The following is a 20,115-nucleotide window of genomic DNA, read 5'->3' on the forward strand; positions in this document are numbered from 1 at the left end:
TCAAGCATTATCCCTGCCTGGATGATCTCTCATTCCTACTGCCCAGCCACTGCATAAGGAGGTAAGCACTGTAATACAGAAATTCACTTCCGAAATTGGATGCCACTCCATTAACAAAAGTTATGGAGGTGTGCCTTGAATCCAAAAAGTTTGAAAACCATTGCTCTAGGTTGTTTGCCTCCTTCCCTCTCTTTGCTGTCAACTGCTCTCATTATCTGGTAGCTGCCCCTATTTGTGAAAACAAAAGTAAAAAACATATTCAATACTTCAGCTTTATCTGCATCATCTGTAACTACACTAACTTTTGCAGATAGCTTGCTCCTGTACTCCTGAGCTACCTTAACGTATGGCTAGCTCTCCTAGACTCCCTTTTCCCTCAGACTTGTCTCCTGAGGGACCGTGCCCACCAGTTCCCTGAGTCTATTCAAGTCAGTATTTCTGAAGTTCACCGTCCTTATTCAGCTGCTCTTTCCTTCCTCCCCTTGGGATCCTGAAATCCATCATTTTATCATTGTCTCACCCGAGTTACTGCTCAGAAACAAGGATGAATTGGCTGACAATGTGAAGATGAAAAATAAGTCAAGAAGAATTTTACCCCTCACTGGCTTCTCTACCATCTGTATTGAACGGTTATGCCCAATACACATTAGGAATTTGCTGGATTGTTTGTGCACTGCTATGCTTCCTTCCTAACAGATGCCCCAATAATAAAAGTCTCCCATGAGAAAGCTTTCACAGAAGTTTAGGGCTGGAAGGTACCTCGTGAGATCAACAGATCCAGCCCTGCTCCTCTGGGCAGGAAAGACTGCTGGGGTCAAATATCTCCAGCAGGGTGTGTATCCAGTCTCCTTTTGAAGATCTCCAGAGTCCGATCACATGAACCTCGAAGAAGTTTTTCCTTATATCCAGTCTGAAATCTCCCTCTAGGAGTTTATGACCATTTAGATTTCTTTTTTTTCCAAAAACAAATACAAACTTTTCCTATAAATGCCTTGCCCTATTCTTGCTGTCATATGCCAGAATATGGAACTGAAACCATGAGACTACATACACATTATTTCTATTCAGTTGTACACCTCTGTTCACTCAGCCTCTTGGAGAATGTAGTATACAGAAATGGAGTATGGTTTCCTGCTGTATACTGCCTATCAATTAGAGCAGGGGTCAATCCAGCCAACGGATCTGGTCTGCAGATATGAGGCTTCACTAGGAGGGGATTCTCCCATGCTGCAGCAGCAAGAAACGGTGGTGGTGGGTGTTTCTCCTCCCCCCTCCCCAACTCCATGGTACAGTGGGAAAAAAGGATACAGACCACTGAACTAGGGGAAGTGTCACACCACCCGTGGTCCAATACTTCACAGAATAATCCAAATGTGAAGGAAAAGTAAAAAACTAGCAGAGAGAAAAATATTTTATTTTACATGATTTAATATTGATTTTAGTGTCAGGGAATGTTACGTGAATCTTGTCAACAATGTAAAAACGAGCCTCTAATCTAATGAGTAAGCTAGACAGTTTACAGGGGCAAGCATATCCACAAGTTTGCTCTTTTTTCTTCCTTGTCTGCTCATAGGACTCGTATCCATTACATAGATTCACAGATTCATAGATGTTTGGGTTGGAAGGGACTGAAGTAGATCATAGAGTCTGACCCCCTGCCCTGGGCGGGAAAAAGTGCATGTCTTGCCTTCTCTTTAAGATCCCCAAAGTAGGGGAGTGCACTACCTCCCCTGGAAGCCCATTCCAGATTCTGGCAACCCTTACTGTAAATAAGTTCTTCCTGATGTCTAACCTAAATCTGCTGTCTGTCAGTTTGTGGCTGTTGTTCCTAGTTACTCCAAGGGGTGCCCTGGTAAACAGAGCATCTCCTATTCCTTGCTGTCCTCTCACCCCCTGATGAATTTGCAGATGGTCACAAGATCACCTCTCTGCCTTCTCCTGCAGAGGCTGAAGAGATCCAGGTCTCTCAATCTTTCCTCATAGGGCTTTGCTTGCAGGCCCCTAACCATATGACTGGCCTTTCTCTGAACACTCTTGAGGTTGCCCACATCCCTCTTGAAGTACAGTGCCAAAAACTGGGCCCGCTTATCAAGCTTGTTAACAATATCCCAAAAAACTTTAGACAAAGAGTGACTCTACTTTGAAAAGTGACTAAAAATGGATATACTCTCATTTATATTCAGAGTTCTTTCTGCTTACCTTACTGACTCAGCTGAGTAACAGCTGCATTCTATTCATAGCCTTACATCCACAAAACTGTTAAATAAATTCAGATTGCAGAGCAACTTCATTATTAGCAATGTCTGAGCGTCAAATGTTCTAATTTCTCTCCATATCCTAGGCTGAATTTTTGTCACTGGAAGTGGCAGTAAGCATTTTTATGTTTAAACTGAAGATATGTTACAGAAGTGATGGGAGAACCATAAATACGTCTTTTTTAAAGCTCATTTTTAGAGCATAACAACTTTTAAAACTGAAGACAACCTGTACACAGAAATCATGACATTCACAGATAAATCTTTTATCTTTCAAATGAAAAGGAAGACTTATTTAATAGCATACACGCACACAAACCCCTACCAGAATAAATTAGGAAAGAAAGTGAAGTTAACTTCTTCAGCTGAAATTTTAAAGGGATCGTATATAGGCTTAGCGTTATTAAAGTGTTTTCAGAGTAAGAATGGGTATGTTATATTCTGAAACAGACGACACGTTACCTTCTTCCTTGCTCATTGTCCTCTGAACCTGACTGCTGACTGATTCTCCATCTTCTTGCTGTTTTTGACTAAGTCTCACAAAAAGGGCTTTCTGCATTGCTGGAAGAAAATCTGGTACATTAATAGCTGGTTTATGGCCTGCTTTACTGATGCAATCTGACTCACTTCCACTCTTAAGTGAATCCTGAGCAATAAGGTGAACTGGATGATCTGTAAAATCTCCATGCCACGCTCCATCTGCATATACAAAAACAACACATAATTAGCTGATGTGTTGGCATTAAGAAGCCAGTGGCAAATTAAAGAACACTGTTAACTCTGAAGTAAATTATAGGCAGCCATTTGGCTAATACTTCCTTCAGTGACGGTTCTTGTGTTTTGATGTTTTAATACTTCAGAAAAAAGAAATCTTTCACCAAAGAACAAGATTTTTAAATCACAGACTTACCACCACTGTTGCTGGTTGGCTGAAAATTATGTACAGCTTGATGAGAATAGTAATTGTCATAGAAATCAGCTGGATTCTGAATAGACTCATAACCAATATTCTGCTGCCGTTCACCTGGAATCTGCTGATATGGTGCACCCGGTGGACAATGATTCTCTCTGGGCATGTTTACCATATGTCCTTGAACTCCTGGAGTGTTGTATGATGCACCAATTCCTGGTGGTGTTAAAGGTGGACCAGCTTGTTGTGCTTGGATAGGCATGCCAACTTGACTTTGTGGTCCTAAAAAGCCTGGTGGAACAGGCTGTAAAGGTGGGCTCTGAGGCATTGCTGGACCTTGAGGCCCTGAACACTGATGATGCCCAGGTGAACCTGGGTGCATTGCTGGTCCATTATGTCCTTGTGACATACTGGGTCCAGGCCCTGGACTTGACCCTGGATTATACATGTGCTGAGAATGTGGGTCACTTCCCTGAAATGGTGGCCTTGGTGGAGATGCACTGTTATAGAAAGTTGGTGGCCTGTGTGTAGAAAATTAAGAGGTTAAATTTTGAATCTAAACACACTGATAACTTATTATTCCATTATTCTTTAGAGTTGTCTCTTTACATTTTCTGTAGTCTAAAGTTTAGATGAAATTGGTAAGAACAGATTAAGGGACCAGGTCTTGCTCCTGAATTCTGGGATATAGGTTTCTTTTGGAGATATATGTTGGCAGCAGGGGGGTAGGGAGGAAATGGTGGGGGGGGGACAAAACAGGGTGGCTGTATTAATCCCTATGCTGCTCCTGTTTGTTCCACTGCTGGAGTGGGGTCTGGGTCCAGGTCTGGCCCAGAAAGTTGAGCACTTCTGAGACCCCTACTATGAACCATTTTAAAACTTACTTTTTTCCAATTTTGTGTGCTAAATCCACAGTTGGTTTCACAACTATTTCAAACAGAGATGGAATTTTCTTGAAGTCACCAGAAGGATCTTGAAAACTTTCTGCATCAGGATCAGAAAATGAGAACTGCTCTGGTGGTGTCGGTAAAAGTCCAACTCCTGGAGGTGGTTTAGGAAGAGGAACTATACCACGCTTTCTGAGTTCCTCTAGCTCTTTTTCATCTTCATTTTGTGGTTCTTCTTCTGTATTCAAAACCTAAAACAAGGAAATGCAATTAAAACTGGGCACATCTACACAAGACGCTTTACTGTGCAACACACTAATTTTCTGCACAGCAGTGTCACTGTCCAGACACGTACAGCTATGAGGGCACACAAAACTAATTAACTTTGCAGCAAGGTAGTCTTGTAAAATACAAGTACCACCCTGCAGCGGCATTTTTTTTGTGAGCAGCAGCACACATGTAGATGCTGCCTTGGCTGGCTGGGGCATAGGGTACTTCAGTGCAGGGTTAGCTGGCAGGCACCCTGGGCTATGTGCTCCCCCGTCTCCATGTGCCGCTCTGCAACTGGTTGGGGTACAGTCTGCCTCAGTGCAGAGACTGCCTGCTGGCTAGCCCTGTGCTGAGGCAACCTTTGCCTCAGCCAGCTCCCCTGCACCCGACTCCCTGGCTTCCCTGCCAGCCCAGATCCCTCCAACCAGGCTCCAGGTGGTGCTCCTGAATAAACTGCAAAAAGCAATATGCTCCAGAGTTTTTTGCTCCTGGGCACACACGTAGACGTGTCCCCTGATTACACTAACTACGTGCTAAAATTAACATTTCAAAGTAGCACTACATTTTACGTTTAGATGTAATTCTAAAAGTATATCAACTATATCACCTTTCTTTTGAGTTTATTAATGGATCATAAATTTCCCATTAAATTTTCTTCCAGGTCAGTGGCAAAGCACAAGGGGTTAAACCATTTTTACAATTAGGAACAGAAAATTTTAGGATGCTCATGGCCTTTGATTAGTTACTTTAAATGGTAGAAGAAAATAAAATGTTCTAAAAAACAATTAAAAAACCAATCAGTTTTAAAATGTTAAAATGTTCTAAAAAACAATTCCAAAAAAAAAAAAAATCAGTTCCAAAGAAGAATGCATTTAAAAATAAGAGTACAAGGATACTGGCGAAGAACAGGAGGCAGAAGGGAGTGGTACAAGAGGGAAAAAAATGAAAGGGGGAAAAAGAAGAATACATGGTGTTGTATGTGGTTACAGAGCCAAACCTTAAGGATAGAATTTGCTAAGTGAACTAGGAATATTAAGTATCACTGGAGTTGAGCACCTCTCTCTCCAAGACCCCCTAAAAATTCTACCCTAAACGTAGCCCAATTGCCTACCTCTCACTTGAGGAAAAGAATATTTGTTTACTTTGACATTACTTACCTTATCCAGTAGTTCTTTCGTTTCTGCAGTTAGCGGAGCATGAGAAAATTTACATTTATCTCCCTGATAGCATTTTGCTCCTGTATGATAGAACTTGCAAGGAAATTCATGTAAGCAGAAACTATTAAGGATTCTAACAAATAACAACATCTGATTTGTGCACATTAGAACAATTTCACAAAACTTTCAGATAGACTTCAACTGCCCCTAAATATTTATCCTCTCCAGAATCATAAACTAAACAGTACAACAAGCTAACAGGTTACCATTTAATTTTCTTTGATGCCATATTAATAACTGATTTACTTTGTTATCACTCTACTTTTGATAAAACTTTAAGTACTGTAGTTAAAAATCAGAAGTCCCAATTCTTCAATAAAAAGTCACATGGAGCCCTTAAAACAAGAAAAATAAGCTAAATCTATTATAAAAATGCATTTAACTCACCCAACGCCCCAATTCATCCCCCTGCACCTAGCTTTAAGTCTATTAAACTTTTGCCATATGTATTAAGTCCATCAAATTCATGGTATTAATTAATAGTTTACGACCACAGGTACAATTTGTATAATAAATTATACCTGTGGTATAAAATGCTATTAAATCAGAATAAAAGTGTTTTACATATGCTTTATAACTATCCCATTCCTTCTGTGGGGTGCCAAATAAACAGGAAATGTTTTTAAAAAACACTCATTTTTAAGAGTTCTTATTTTTAGTCTTCCAATTATACCATGAAGGAACCAAGATTTAGTAGTACATTATGTATTTCTGTCATCTACTATGCTTTTCATAAAAACAAGAAATGATTTGTGGCACAGGAAACTTGTGCACAAACTAATATTCAGATTTTTTTTGTTTTTATATAACAAGTTCCAGCCCTCAGAATAAGATTGGTAAAGAAACCATAGAAGTCCGTAACCACAATGGAATTTGTAGGCGCCTTTTTAAATACAACTTTTCTCATGTCTAAATTCCCATCATTGGTTGTAACAACAGTTACAATTCTGCACAGAGACCGTTTACAGCATATCACAGTAAAGTAACTAAAGGACAAATCAGATTATGATAAATGATATTATAATATATTTTATATTTATATAAAACTCAATTCAGAATTTAATACAAGTACAGTTTTGCCAAAGGATATTATGCATATAAATGCAATTTTCTCCTTTGGTACAATAACCCTGTATGTAAAACTTGCAGATCTCCTTTTTCTTTTCTATTTCTGCATCATGATCAAATTTACATTGGTCTCCCTGTGAACAATGAGAGAGAGAGACAGACAGACAGACAGACAGGTGGACAGAAACATATTACTAATTCTAAATGTTGACTCATTCCATTTCATATTCTAACAACAAAACTTTCATCAGAAATTAACCAATTCTGAGATTTTCTTTAACATCATACATACAAAAGTTTATCAAGCATGTTGATTTTCCTCAAATTCCAAAAACAACTGAATAAAGAGGCCATTTAACACAGAATAATGGTTCTATGTCAGCACTCCAAAGACTATGTACCAGTGGTCTGTGGAGAAATGGCTGGCCACATACCCAAAATCGTGGTTGGCAAGGGAAGACTATACAACGGAGTTGCATCTTACGCATGGGTTACAGAGCCAAACCTTAAGGATAGAATTTGCTAAGTGAACTAGGAATATTAAGGTTCTAAAGTCAGCATGTAAGGCAAAAATCGTGTACAGTCAAAATATATTGTCCCGGGGACAGTGAGAGGCGGGACCGGGAAGCCCTGCCCCACCCCGCCCATGATGTGTATGTATGTGAGGCGCAGCATGGGAAAAAACATGAGGGAACAGCAGAGGGAACAGCTCACTCATTGAGCGGAATGGCAGGCAGAATCACCAGCACTATTTAAATTAATACATTGTTAAATAAATTGTTAAATACGCTGAGCGTGTACAGTTGAATTTGCATAAGTTAAATGCGCATATGATGCAACTCCATTGTATACAGAAGTTCCACGCGCTGGTTTAACCTAACTAGAGTAAATTTAATACTATGTAGATCCAGGTTTATCTTAAACTGAGTTCTGCAATTTTAGACTGGTTTGTGCGCATGGAGCTTCTGTACAGTTACAGGTTTAGACTGACTGTTGGTTACTGAGACCAGATCTGTAAGCGTAAGGTCAGCACTGGGACAAGTCAAGTCTAAATCAGGCAGCCATTCTGAACCTGATTTAGCCTCCCCAAATGCCTGTACTTAGTCAAAGAGACAAAGTTTACAACCATGAAAAAATGGCAGGCCTCCAAAGTCATAGAGAAACTAGAAATAAGAGCATAAAAATATATTTTGACACACAAAAATCAGCCAGTAGGCAAATTACTGATTATTTTCATAATGTGTTTTAGATTTCTATAATCCCTCTGATAATTGATTCAAAGATTAGGTTTGATATCAGAGGATTACACTGCATTGTACTCTGAATTTCACAATGATGCAGCAGCACAATACAAAATCCCTGTGCAATGGCAGGCTATTATACTATAGATTAAAGCACAGACTAATTCAATTTATCTCCTTCCTGCTGCTTAACATCTCTTGGCTGGAAGATGACAGCAGTTTTGCTTGGGTGCTTCTTTTAAATATTTTTCCTTCTTAAACTGAAGAAAATATTTTTTTCTCCACAGTTAAAGCAATGCTTTTAATATGCCTCAAAAATCTATAATACCCAAAAGTAGATTTTAAAATTCAATCTATTTACACATTGCCTCTGTCTAAAATAAGCATACATGTATGTTACCCAATGTTAGCCAGTGTATAATTACCCAATGTTAATGATGCCTAATACACAGCTATATTTATTGTACATACTAGTATGGAAACAATAATGTGTCATTTTTATATGACATCAATTCCTTAATAAAACAAGATGAAGCCATTTCTACTCCCCTAGCATTTTTCCTAATATTTCATTTATATATTTTGGCAAAGAATATTAATGCAAAAAAAGGTAACATAAAAGTTTTCCTGTTATCAGCTAAACAGAAATGGAAAGTCAATCTTTTTATTCTACCTCAAGTGATACATAATGCAGGAAAGTATGTATTTACCTTAATACATCTCCCCTCAAGAAAATATTTACAAATTTGTTTTCCTTTGTGTTCCACTGTGTGTTGATTTATGAATTCTTGACTCATATTCACCCATTTCTTCACTGGTTTGCCGTCCTATAAGAGACAACGCACACATTTTTATGTGCACATACTATTTATACACTGAGCACACTTGAAAAATAATTATAGTATTTTGAGCAGTTGTTTTTCCAAAATGGAGCATAACTCTCAAATATAATCATTACACATCATGGTTTCAGGCCTCAGTACAGACTGCTGTACAAAGTTCACAAAAAGAGCTTCTTTTCTCCTATAATGTTAAGTAAAACTAAATATGCATGTATCAATTTTTAGGGTGGAGATAGTGGGTGTTTTCTGTTATAAATGCAACCAAGTTAGAAGCTTCTTTCTAATATAATGAAGGTTTGTATATCTCATTTTAGGAAACCAATGCAGGAAAAAATAAATCTAGATTTACTGTGCATAGGGTGGATATTGTATTTCTTGTAATAACTGTCTGAATTGAACAATGTGCTTCTTGAGGGGGAAGGAATAAGTGGGTTTTGGGGACAGCCACCGCTCTCAAACCCACAGATTCTTCTTTTATGGAGATAATGAATGGAGGCAGGGAGGGATGGGATGGAAAGCTGGGTTGAGTTAAATTGGGCCACAGGGGGACGCTCTTCTAGACTAGAGGCAGGAGTGGGGTGGGATGAAGTAGAATGTTTGGAATTTGGAGACACTGGGGAGGGGTTGGGCTGGTTATGCTACTGTATTTCATTTTTTCCCCTATAAGTTAGTTTCTTTTTTACTGTAAGCTGCCCCAAAAAAGCTCAAGGAAGGGCAGCATATAAATCTAATAAACAATCAAATAAATGCACTCATGAACAAACACACAAATAAAGTATTCTAGCTGTATTAACAGCTTGTAGTCAACAAGTAGGAGTCAAATCCCAACCTTCCAACATGTATACTTAAGTAAGCTGTTAGTGATGGTATTTTCATGTTAAAGAGGAAAATGAGGGATATGATTCTATGATGGGGATAGTGCTAATGAGGACTTCCTTTTCTGATACTATCCCAGTCTCAGGATCTTCCTCTCCAGACAGAATATTTCCTGAAACTCAGATTATCTGTTCCCACTTCTCATCCCAGACCGACAATAGTCCATGAGGCCCATTGCAGAGCTGTCCCCCTCACTGATGGAGAAAGGTGAATGCCCACCCCTAGATTAGGGGAAGCCTAGATATTGTGTCCCCTAATATCACCACTTTAAAGACTATTCTTCTTGCTTTTGGAAGTGCTGAAGTGTCAAGAACCTGGGTGCACAGACTCTGGGCTTTCCCTATAGCCCCCTGCCCTTACAGTAAAAACCATCCTCATAGACACCTCCACACACACTTTCATGTCAACCTAGGATTCAAATGCATGAAGAAGTGCACTGCATTAACATCCTGGAGCTTCAATTGAGATTAGTGCCCCACAGGGTTAGTATTCTATACAAACAAGAGGATGTCCCTGACCAAGAAAGTTTATATTCTGAATAGATAGAGACACAAGTATTTCTGCCTAGTTTTTACAGGTTGGCATGAGGAAGCCACTGGGTAGTCTGTAACAGAACTTGGCACTAAACTCAGATCACTTCAGTTTGCAGACTACTGCCATAACTGCAAGGTTACCTTGCCTTTCAAGCAGAAGGAACTGTCCAGTCCTCTTGTACCAGTCTCTCTCTCACCACATAGCATGTCTTCATTCCCTGCTCCTCTTTCCAACTTATTTCCTTTTTGCCCTTACCACTGCTGCACAAGACTAGGCATTCTCTTTTCACCCAATGATCTCACTCTCTCTATGGCAGCAATTTTGCTTTCCCATTTCTACACATGTACTTTGGGGGCTGGTGGTTTCTGTCCCACTCAGTGACAGCAGTATCACTATCTTCCTGGCAAAGAAATCTACAGGAACTCTCTGACATAGGCAGACTGGGAATATGTAGTGGCAATACCAGATCCTGCCTTCTCTGCCACTTAGAAGTGGTGTTCTGATTGTTTAGGAGCCCTGACACAAACCCACAGAGAAGGGAAGAAGAAAGCAAGCTGGATATATGCTATGAACCTGTGAAGTTCATCGACTTTACGACAGATATTCTGATGCCCCTTTACACGGTCTCTTGCAGAAAGTGGCAACTTGAAAGATGTACTTATGTAGTAGATTTATTTTTTCCCCTGTATCTCTACTGTATTCTGGATGCATAGGATTAGACCACTGTCCCTGTTCCCAAGCTTAATGTAATGGGTGAAGAACCTTCAAAGTTACTTCGACCAGACAACTGAAGAAGAGGAACGACAGGAACTGCTTAGGAATCTCTAAGTGTGTGACACACTTTGTCAGTTCTCATGGTGGATGGCTCTGAACCCTCAAACAAAAGGTCCTCAGCGGTATTCTGGACCTGCCTTAGGAAAATGAGACCTGGCAGCCAGGACAACCATCCTATAGCAGCTGCCACAGCCATGGACGGCAAGGCATGATATCAGCAGCATTTGGGACCACATGTAGGAAAACTTTACTATTACTTGGCCCTTAGCAGCAAAGGCTTACTACAATAAAATCCCTACTATCCGGCATGAGTGGAGAATGGAGGATGCCGGGTATCTAAAAATGGTGGTTACCTGAGAAGCATGGGTTTCTGAATGGACACGGAGTGGGGGAGAATGGGGTGGGGGGGCGCAGGTGGGCACATGGAGCAGTGCAGGGTGGTGACAGAGAACACCCCCACCCCCAATGTCCAGCCGGCAATCCCGGTTAGTAGTGCGTTCTGGATAGCAGAATGCCAGATAACAGGGATTGTACTGTACTACTGCTTGCATATGCAGAAATAATTTCTAGCAAGGAATAGAATAATAATTCATTATTCTAAACTGCAGGTTGGCACAGAAGCAGTTTTCTTCCCAATGAGTTAAGCATTTTCACTCTGAAAAGAAAGGATCTGAGCTGCACATCCTTTACCTGCCATGCCAAATATCTGGTCTATGGGCCTAATTTAGCCTTTTCTTATTTACACCAAAAGTCAATAGAATTCTGTCAATTTACAGCAAGAAAATTCCCTGAAATTACAGAATTGAGTGGACATGGGTTTACAAAAGTTAGCACATTACATATGGCACAGACAAACATACATTTGGAGCAGTTTCAAAATGGGAGGGGGAGTCACTACTCTGGACCATGCAGGAGCTGCTATGCTGTAAGAGTTTCAAGTGCACAAGCTGAGAGTGATACTAACGTAGCAAAAACAGCTCATATTCATGTAGGAGGAATTTTATTACTTTTGTATCACTTGTGCACATTTAATTGTTGCAGTGTAACAACTGCTGCACATCCCTTTCACTCCTCACTTTTTAAAATGTTCTTAGTACACATCTGTTTATTCTGTATAGAAAAGCACCATGAAATTGATCATAGAGTCTTCTTTCTGAAAAATATAATGTACCAGGGCATATTTTCAGAGTACAGCATTTTAAAACTAGTAAACAGTGCTCTGGATCAGAGGCTTCTTCTGGTTGGCCACCTCTGAGTTGGGTAGATCCCTATCTATGACCCATAAGCCAGTTCCAGCCCAGAGCCATTTGATCTAGCCTCTGCACATGGGGTTTCAGGTGACAGAAACTTTCCCAACACTGGCCTGGGGAGAAGTGGCAGCAGCAAGTGCTTCTCCTGTGGTGCCACAGGGAGAAGAATCATGCTCGAGAATATCAGCTTTCATTCGAACATAATCAAGACTGTATACCTTATGAAAATAACTAGAGGTACACCGACATATTGGTGGCATGCATATTGGATCAGCACTGATGAAAGGAAAATTAACAAAATCAGCAATCAGCTTTTTTTGACCAGTGTAGCTAGTGATGTCACCAATAAATGCTGCATGCATATGTACAGTTGCAGCATGCACACAGCCAGGAATGCAGTCTGGCAGCTTGGAAAGCAGCATCCAGCTGGTAAGTCTGGGGGATGGGGGGAACAGATTAAGGGCCCCACAGGGAGGGAGGGAGTGGGGCAGGTGCTGCCCAGCCGGGGCAGAACACGGGACAGAGCTGTGGATGGCTCCTCTGCAGAGTATGTGTGTGTATGTGCATGCACGTGCACGCGTGGAGGAAGCACCTCCCTACTGCTGCATGTACTCCCACGGGAGGCATGGGGGGCATGCGCCCCCCGTTCCCCACTGCAGGCTTTGGGCTAGGGCTATGCTGGCGCCTTCTTGGTGGGGTGGCTGGGTTAGGGCTGCGCTCAGGCGGGGTGGCTATGGGGAATTCTGGGATGGTGATAGTCCCACCTGTACCCACTCCACTCAGCATCAGTGCCAGCACCTGCCCCACCCCCACCTGCCCCAACCCAGTCCCCTGCCAGGAGCAGAGCAGCACAGCCTCTGGCCCCAAGTCCGCCCTCACCCCGCTCACAAATCCAGGAGACACTTGCCCCACATATACCAGCCTGCATATCAGCTATTGGATTAGTGTTGGCCAAAAAAATCTTGATCAAGTGCAGTTTGCTTTGCTGATGATTTTGTCACACTGATGACTCATGTTTATCTTGGAGTCCACTATGACTCTGAAATCCCTTTCTGCTTTTGTGCTGCTGAGAGGGTCACTTCCCAGCCAGTAGGTGTGCTGGATATTTTTGTGCCCTAGGTGCAGCACTCTGCATTTGTCCTTGTTGTACTACATCCTATTGTGTACTGCCTGCTTTTCCAACTTGTCCAGGTCTGCCTGCATTCGTTCCCTACCCTTCGGTGTGTTCACTTCACACCACAATTTAGTACCACCCGTAAACTTGGACAAACTATAATTCATTATAAGAAATAATCACTGCTTAATTGCATGATAATGAATATTTGTCTAATGAACCAGTTGTGTGCATTCTTAGCTAGGAGAGGAATAAAAATAAACAGTATTTCATGGAGATTTAAAAATTAATGCTGCTACCAAATTTGGTCTTATTCTGCTGCAGACTGCAGTAGGCCCCTGTACTGATAACATTTTCTTGATAAATATATTTATTCTGGTAGCTAATGTTTGTATGCTTTTAATGTTTTTATTTTTCATTTATATTTATATATGCCTAGAGTAAAAAGCATAGCATGCCATGCAAATGATAAAAAAAATTGTTCCTATTTTATTCAAGGTTTATGCTGTTTATGTTCATTAGTTTTTCCTATTCATCTGTTCTTCTGCACCAAGTCCATATGCTACCACTCAGACCACTCACCACCAGAGTGCCAAAGTACTAAGAGAATTTCACACAAATTGATTCTCATTTTCACAACTTGCATCTGAAGAAAACTGAATAAAATCCATCAATTTTAGATGAAAGTGAACAAATGGTGCGCAAAGGCTTATCTTGTTGGCTGTAAAACACTACTGAATTGGTTCTTTCAAGAAAGCCACCTCCTCAAAAATAAATTTAATCTACTTAATTAAATGAAATTTCATTTAACTTCCTGTTAAAAAAAGGAAAGCTTATAAATCTCTTGCTAGTATTTCTTCCTATCTTTCTGGGCTTAAAATAGATAGGGAAATTATGCATTACTTTAAACTATCAAGGCTATTTTTTCAAACTGACGGGCCAGAAACCTCCTCTTCAGAAAGACTTTTGCCTAGATTCTGTACACAAAGAAAACATGCAAATCTATACACAGTTACTTTTAACAATGGAATGCCACAGTGTTTGTAGACAGACATATTAAGAGTTTAAGGTTAGTTACATGTACCTCTTGAAAGCCATCCGATCCTTTATTGGCCCCTCTTCCTCTTCCACGATCTTTGCGCTTCAATTTCTTCTGAATGCCACGCCCTCGACCAACATTAAAATTATTACCCCTTTGCGCTATACCTGAAAAATATTTTAAAAAATGTTTGAGATATCACCTAGGGAAAATACTACTACTTTCAGAAGGATTTTCAGTATGGCTTCCTGTTTAAATGACAACAGAAAGTGAAGGGGTAATGGATATATTTAAATATTAGCAAATATAGAAAACACTAATGGAAATGACTTGCTTTTCTTTCTTTCTCTACATTAATGAGTGAACGAATCCCTACATATCACCTTGAGTCTTGATGTGGCATGTATGATTTTATTAGTCAATTAAACGTTTATGGAATTAGCTGAAATTCTTGAAGGGTTAACCTGGATGGTAAACTGCATGCATCATTTACTTATTGTAAAAAGTCATCTTTTACAATGTAAAAGTGCTGCCACACCACTTGAGATAAATAAACATCTGTTTATTTATAAATAAACATCTGTAGTATTTCATAGCTGGTGATCTACAAAAAAATTGCATTTTACGCTCTGAATTGTTTGTCAACACAACAGACATAACATTGATTTCCTTTAAATATCACTCTTGACATTTAAAGAGTATGTACAAAAGAATCACTAACATTATCTTTATATACATGACAAAATACAATTTTCTACAACTACAGAACTCTTTCCTGGATGCGAAGCAATCCTTATAATTATCAAACAAAAAAATAATTGTCTGTGAACACCAAAACAGGTGAGAGTAATTTACAAAAACAAAAAAAACCCACAGTGCCAGATCCAATTATTTCTATTGGATGTCTAAACGCAATCCTGTAATTTGTTCCAGGCTTTTAGGATATGTCAATGTGCCAGCAATATTTCTATGTGGAAGTGATTTTTTTCAGGGAAAATAAGTAAGATAAAACTTTTCCCTGCTGTAATTGATGTCCAGGAAATTTCATCTTCCCATAAAATGTTCCTGTAATTTTATTTGCACCAAAGTTGTATAGGAATACTGAAACAAAGGGCTGAAAGAGTCCTCTTCCATCACTGGGTCCCAATCCTCCCGCTATTGTAGGAAACTGTGTTATATAATCTCATTCATAAAATAATTGCTATGTTAAAACTAGTAAGGCTTCTTGCCCCCCACCATTTAACTTAATAAGGGTATTCCAATTGCAAAAATAAAGTAAATAACACTGGCCTAACAGGAATCTTTACACCCCTTCATGATCTTGATACACAAGATGGATGGAAGGAAAGAGGAAAAAGCAGCAAACATTTAAATATGCAAATATAAAGACAGGGGTAAAGCAGGAGAAGAACCAAGGGGTTAATTATGAGATGACTGTGAGGCTAGAAACAGTTAAATGACAAAGGTAAAAGGTGCATAAAGTACACATCTATTTTACATTGTCTGAGAGAGAGTCTGAGAGTTGGGGGTGGGGGGGAGATTTCTAACCATGACATAAGGATGTTCTCCTTGAGTTAGTGTCAAGACAGAGTTCATTCCCTTTGCAAGGAGGACTACCATTGTAAATATGCAAGAGTGGTCATGTGTTCATTAGCAACACAGAACTGCGACCAAGAGGGAAAGGTTTTAGGTTATTGCTCCACAAGTCTCAAAGTAAGAACATGAGCCTGTGAGAGACGTGGCTGTACAAGAGAGAATACAGACAGTACAAATATTCTGCAGCCAAAGTAACGCAGAGGTCAGCAACTACCACTTTTAAGCAACACTACCTCTACTAATACAAAACACTGCAAGTTCTTGTCTCCATCTCCTTCCAAGTTGTTACCATACCTGTTGCTGGACTGGGCGCACTTTCTCTTGAAGCCAATAGCCCTGTTACTGGCCTCTTAAGAAATATACTTCCTTCAAACTTTTGTCCATATCTGCTCCTTGACCTTCTTTTGTAAAAAAACCCCAAAACCACCAAACCAAAAAACCCTCCCCACACTCTCCTCTTTTATATCTTATAATTGATTCTTTTAACTTGTGAACTGTATTAAAATGTCTCATGTCTAGATCAAGCATATTCTGTTTTTCACTTCAGTGGGCAGTTCCTTTCAATTATCCATTACATCTTGAAGAATTTAGGAAAGCACTTCCAGTAGTCTTATTAGCGGGTAAATGAAGACTGCTGGTTTGAGTATTAGAAGATGAGCGCTGAAATCACAACCTACACAGACTGGTAGAGCTCAGAACATAGTTGTAAATAGCTGAAGCTCAGCACTTTTAGGATTCACTAGCGTTCCAAAGAAAGTACTCATACACTCACTGTACTCAATATGACAGCAGTCATGGTGTCAACCCCATAAGACCGAGGCTCAGACAGATACTTGTACACAAATCTGAAGATAAAAATCTAGGAAGCAATGCTACCTTTGTCCTATGTATGTCCAAAGGACAAAATAAAAGGACCCAGTTAGGTCTATTGCTAATATCTCAGCTTAGTCTTAAATGATCTGAAAATAGAACTTCTGAACTGATGTAATCAGAAGAAATGTGGAAGAAGGCAGGGCAGAGCCTTACAGACAGACTACAGGTGGCCAATCTGCTCCATGTGCACCACAAGTGGCATGGGCAGCCTGTGTGTGGCACACAGCACATCAGAAAGGGGAAAGGCATCACAGTGGCAGATGGGACAGGAAGCAGACAGCAGAGCAGCAAGTTGGGCAGGAAGCACAGAGCAGGGAGTAGAAAACAGAGCAATAGACTATAGGCAGGGGAAGGGAATCAGAGTGGCACTCAGGAAGGGAGCAAAGCTAATTTGTGGCATGCCTGCCAAAAAGGTTGCCCCCTATTGTTATACACCAACTGAATCAGAGATGCAGCAGCTTTCATAAGCAAGAGCTCACTTCCTCAGATGCTATGAAAGGATGTAGAAAGACTAAGCTATCAAACAGAGAAAGTGATATGAATACAAAAGACAGGAAAGGGAAAGATGTGGTGGGGGAGGGAATGTTAAGAGGCAAACAAGTAATAAACCCATAGGGACAAAGATAAACCCATAGAGAACAAGGATAAATGCAAGGTGTTGCACCTGGGGAGAAAGAATCTCCAACACACCTATAGACTGGGCAGTACCCTTCTGAGTACCACAACAGTGGAAAGAGGTCTCGGAGTCCCGGCTGACATAAAAATGAACATGAGTCACCAGTGTAACGAGGTAATAAGCAAGGCTAACCACACTCTTTCTTACATCAGCAGGAGCATCACGAGCAGGTCTAGGAAAGTGATAATGCCTCTATGTGGCATTGGTGAGGCCGCAGATGGTACTATGTCCAGTTTTGGGTGCCGCACTTCAAGGGGGATGTCGATAACCTTGAGAGGGTTCAGAGAAGGGCTACTTGTATGGTTGAGGGCCTGCAGGTAAGACCCTATGAAGACATACTGAGGGATCTGAATCTCTTCAGCCTCTAAAAGAGAAGGCTGAGAGGTGATCCTGTGGTTGCCTACAAACTCGCCGGGGGGGGGGGAGGGGGGCAGCAGGGAATAGGGGACACTGTTTGCCAGGGTGCCCCTCAGGGTTACCAGAAATAATGGCCACAAACTGAAGGAGAACAGATTTAGATTGGACATAAGGAAGAAATTCTTTACAGTAAGGGTCACCAAAATAAGGAATGGGCTCCCAAGGGAGGTGGTGCTTCCCCCTACCCTAGAGATGTTCAAGAGGAGATTAGACAGGAATCTGAGTGGGGTTACTTAACCCCAGCACTCTTTCCTGCCTGGAGCAGGGGGTTGGACCCAATGATCTACAAGGTCCTTTCTGACTCAAGAAATCTATGAAAGGGGTCACACAAAAGTTATTCCAAACAGGATAAGAATCCACAGTCCCTGTTTAGGTCAGACTTGACAATCCAGTCTGTGGGTGATTTCTTGTTCTGTAATCTCACATTCAAATCTACTTTTAAAGATCTGCTGTTTAAAAATAGCTACTTTGAGGTTAGCAATGGAAGGTCCAGGAAGGTTAAAAAGTTCTACCACGGCTTGCATGTGTTTTAGGACTTGATGTCAGATCCGCTCATTATTTCATATAAGGCAGGGGTGAGCAAATATTTCGGGTGGAGGGTCACTTACTGAGTTTTGGCAAGCTGTTGAACGCCACATGGGTAGCCCCGCCCCTTGACAGGTGCCCCACCCCCTGGTTGCCATCTTGTGACTGGAAGCCCCGCTCCCTAACCTTTGCCACCAGAAGTCCCTCCCCTTGCCCCCTATTCCTTTCAGCAAGGGGTTTTGCCATCTTGGGACCAGAAAAATACCAAATTATATTCTAAAAAGTAAACATCTAAAACATTCATTAATTTGATTAAAAAAAATATGTCTGTCCTGGTTAACATGTATTTGTGTAGTGTACATAGAGGTGATTGTATATAACAGCAGCTTAAAACAAAGCCATACTCTTATATATTGTGGGGGGGTGTGTATAGGTTTGTGGGGGGATGTAACTGTGTGGGTATGTGGGAAAGGGTGCAAGTAGGTATTGGGTTTCTGGGGGACTGTGTGGAGGGAAGGTAGCTGGAAGTATGTGGGGGTGTGGGGTCTGTGTGTATGGAAGTGCGAGGGGGTTGTGAATATGTATGTATCGTGGAGTGTGTGTGTGGGACTCACCCTACAAACACACACACACCCAGTGCAGGCTCATGCTTCCCAGTCCACCAATGCAGCTGGGAGCCATGTGGTGCTGGAGAAGTTCACAGACAGGAAGGCAGGGAAATGGCTGAGGGTGGGGCAGGACTGGGCTGCTGCATCCTGCTGCCAGCTCCCCCTGGGTCCTGCTGCCTCTGGCTCTTGCTATCTTTGACAGGCAGCCAGGAGCACATGAACGTTAATTTTCTAAATTTTTTATGGGCTCCGCAGGCCGAATAGAATGTTGTGGCAGGCTGGATCCAATCTGCAGGCTGTATTTTGCCCACTCCTGATATAAAGCCTACACTATCTGTCTAATGTAGACAGCAGAGGGGCACTGTAAGCAGGTGATGGCATATATGCAGAAGCAATTAGTGACAGACAGGGGGGACAAGGCTGAGCTCTTCAATGAGTTTTTTGCCTCAGTGTTCCTGAACAAGGGTCAAGATAAGTCTCCTAACAGGTTCTTAGATGGGCATCAGAGGGACATAGTCTACCAACTGTTGATGCTGACTTGGTGCAGAGTCACTTGGATGGATTGGATGTGTTCAAGCCAGCAGACCTGAATGAGCTGCATCTGAGGGCAGTGAAGGAATTGGCTGGTGTCATAGCAGAACCACTGGCATAGCTGTTTGAGTGCTCGTGGCACTTAAGTCAGGTCCCGGATGACTGGAAAAGAGCCAATGTGATCCCTATTTTCAAGAAGGGGAAAAAGGAGTATCCAAGTAATTATAGGCCAGTCAGTCTCACCTCCATCCTTGGAAAAGTCTTTGAAAAGATTATTAAGGATTATATTTGTGTAAGTCCAGTGGGAAAAGTAATGCAGCAGGGCAACAACCAGCATGAATTTGTAGCAGGTAGATGACGTTTCACTGATTTGGTTTTGTTTTATGACCAGGTCACAAAATGCTTAGACGCAGGAGTAGGGGTGGATGTCCTTTTCTTGACATTTAGGAAGGCCTTTGATAGGGTATCTCATTCCGTTCTCATAAATAAATTAAGAGGATGTGACTTAGATGTTTACACAGTCCGGTGGGTGGCAAATTGGCTTCGGGGTTACAGAGTGGCAGTAGATGGCTTGGTATCGACCTGGAAGGATATGGGTAGCGGGGTCCCACA

General features: G+C 41.1%; 1 protein-coding gene across 1 annotated transcript in view; it reads right to left on the bottom strand.

The window, feature by feature from the left end:
• Positions 1-20,115, bottom strand: part of ZC3H6 (zinc finger CCCH-type containing 6) — a 46,331-nt gene that overhangs the window by 6,231 nt on the left and 19,985 nt on the right. The window contains exons 5-11 of the mRNA XM_019544091.1: positions 14,323-14,444; positions 8,559-8,675; positions 6,630-6,741; positions 5,480-5,589; positions 4,050-4,303; positions 3,166-3,686; positions 2,718-2,954 (exon numbers count right to left, since the gene is read on the bottom strand). Coding sequence (XP_019399636.1) covers positions 2,718-2,954; positions 3,166-3,686; positions 4,050-4,303; positions 5,480-5,589; positions 6,630-6,741; positions 8,559-8,675; positions 14,323-14,444 — 1,473 coding nt within the window. The remainder of the gene's footprint in view (positions 1-2,717; positions 2,955-3,165; positions 3,687-4,049; positions 4,304-5,479; positions 5,590-6,629; positions 6,742-8,558; positions 8,676-14,322; positions 14,445-20,115) is intronic.

Source organism: Crocodylus porosus, unplaced genomic scaffold (assembly GCF_001723895.1).
Source record: "Crocodylus porosus isolate Cpor-Errol unplaced genomic scaffold, CroPor_comp1, whole genome shotgun sequence".
Classification (NCBI taxonomy): Eukaryota; Metazoa; Chordata; order Crocodylia; family Crocodylidae; genus Crocodylus; species Crocodylus porosus.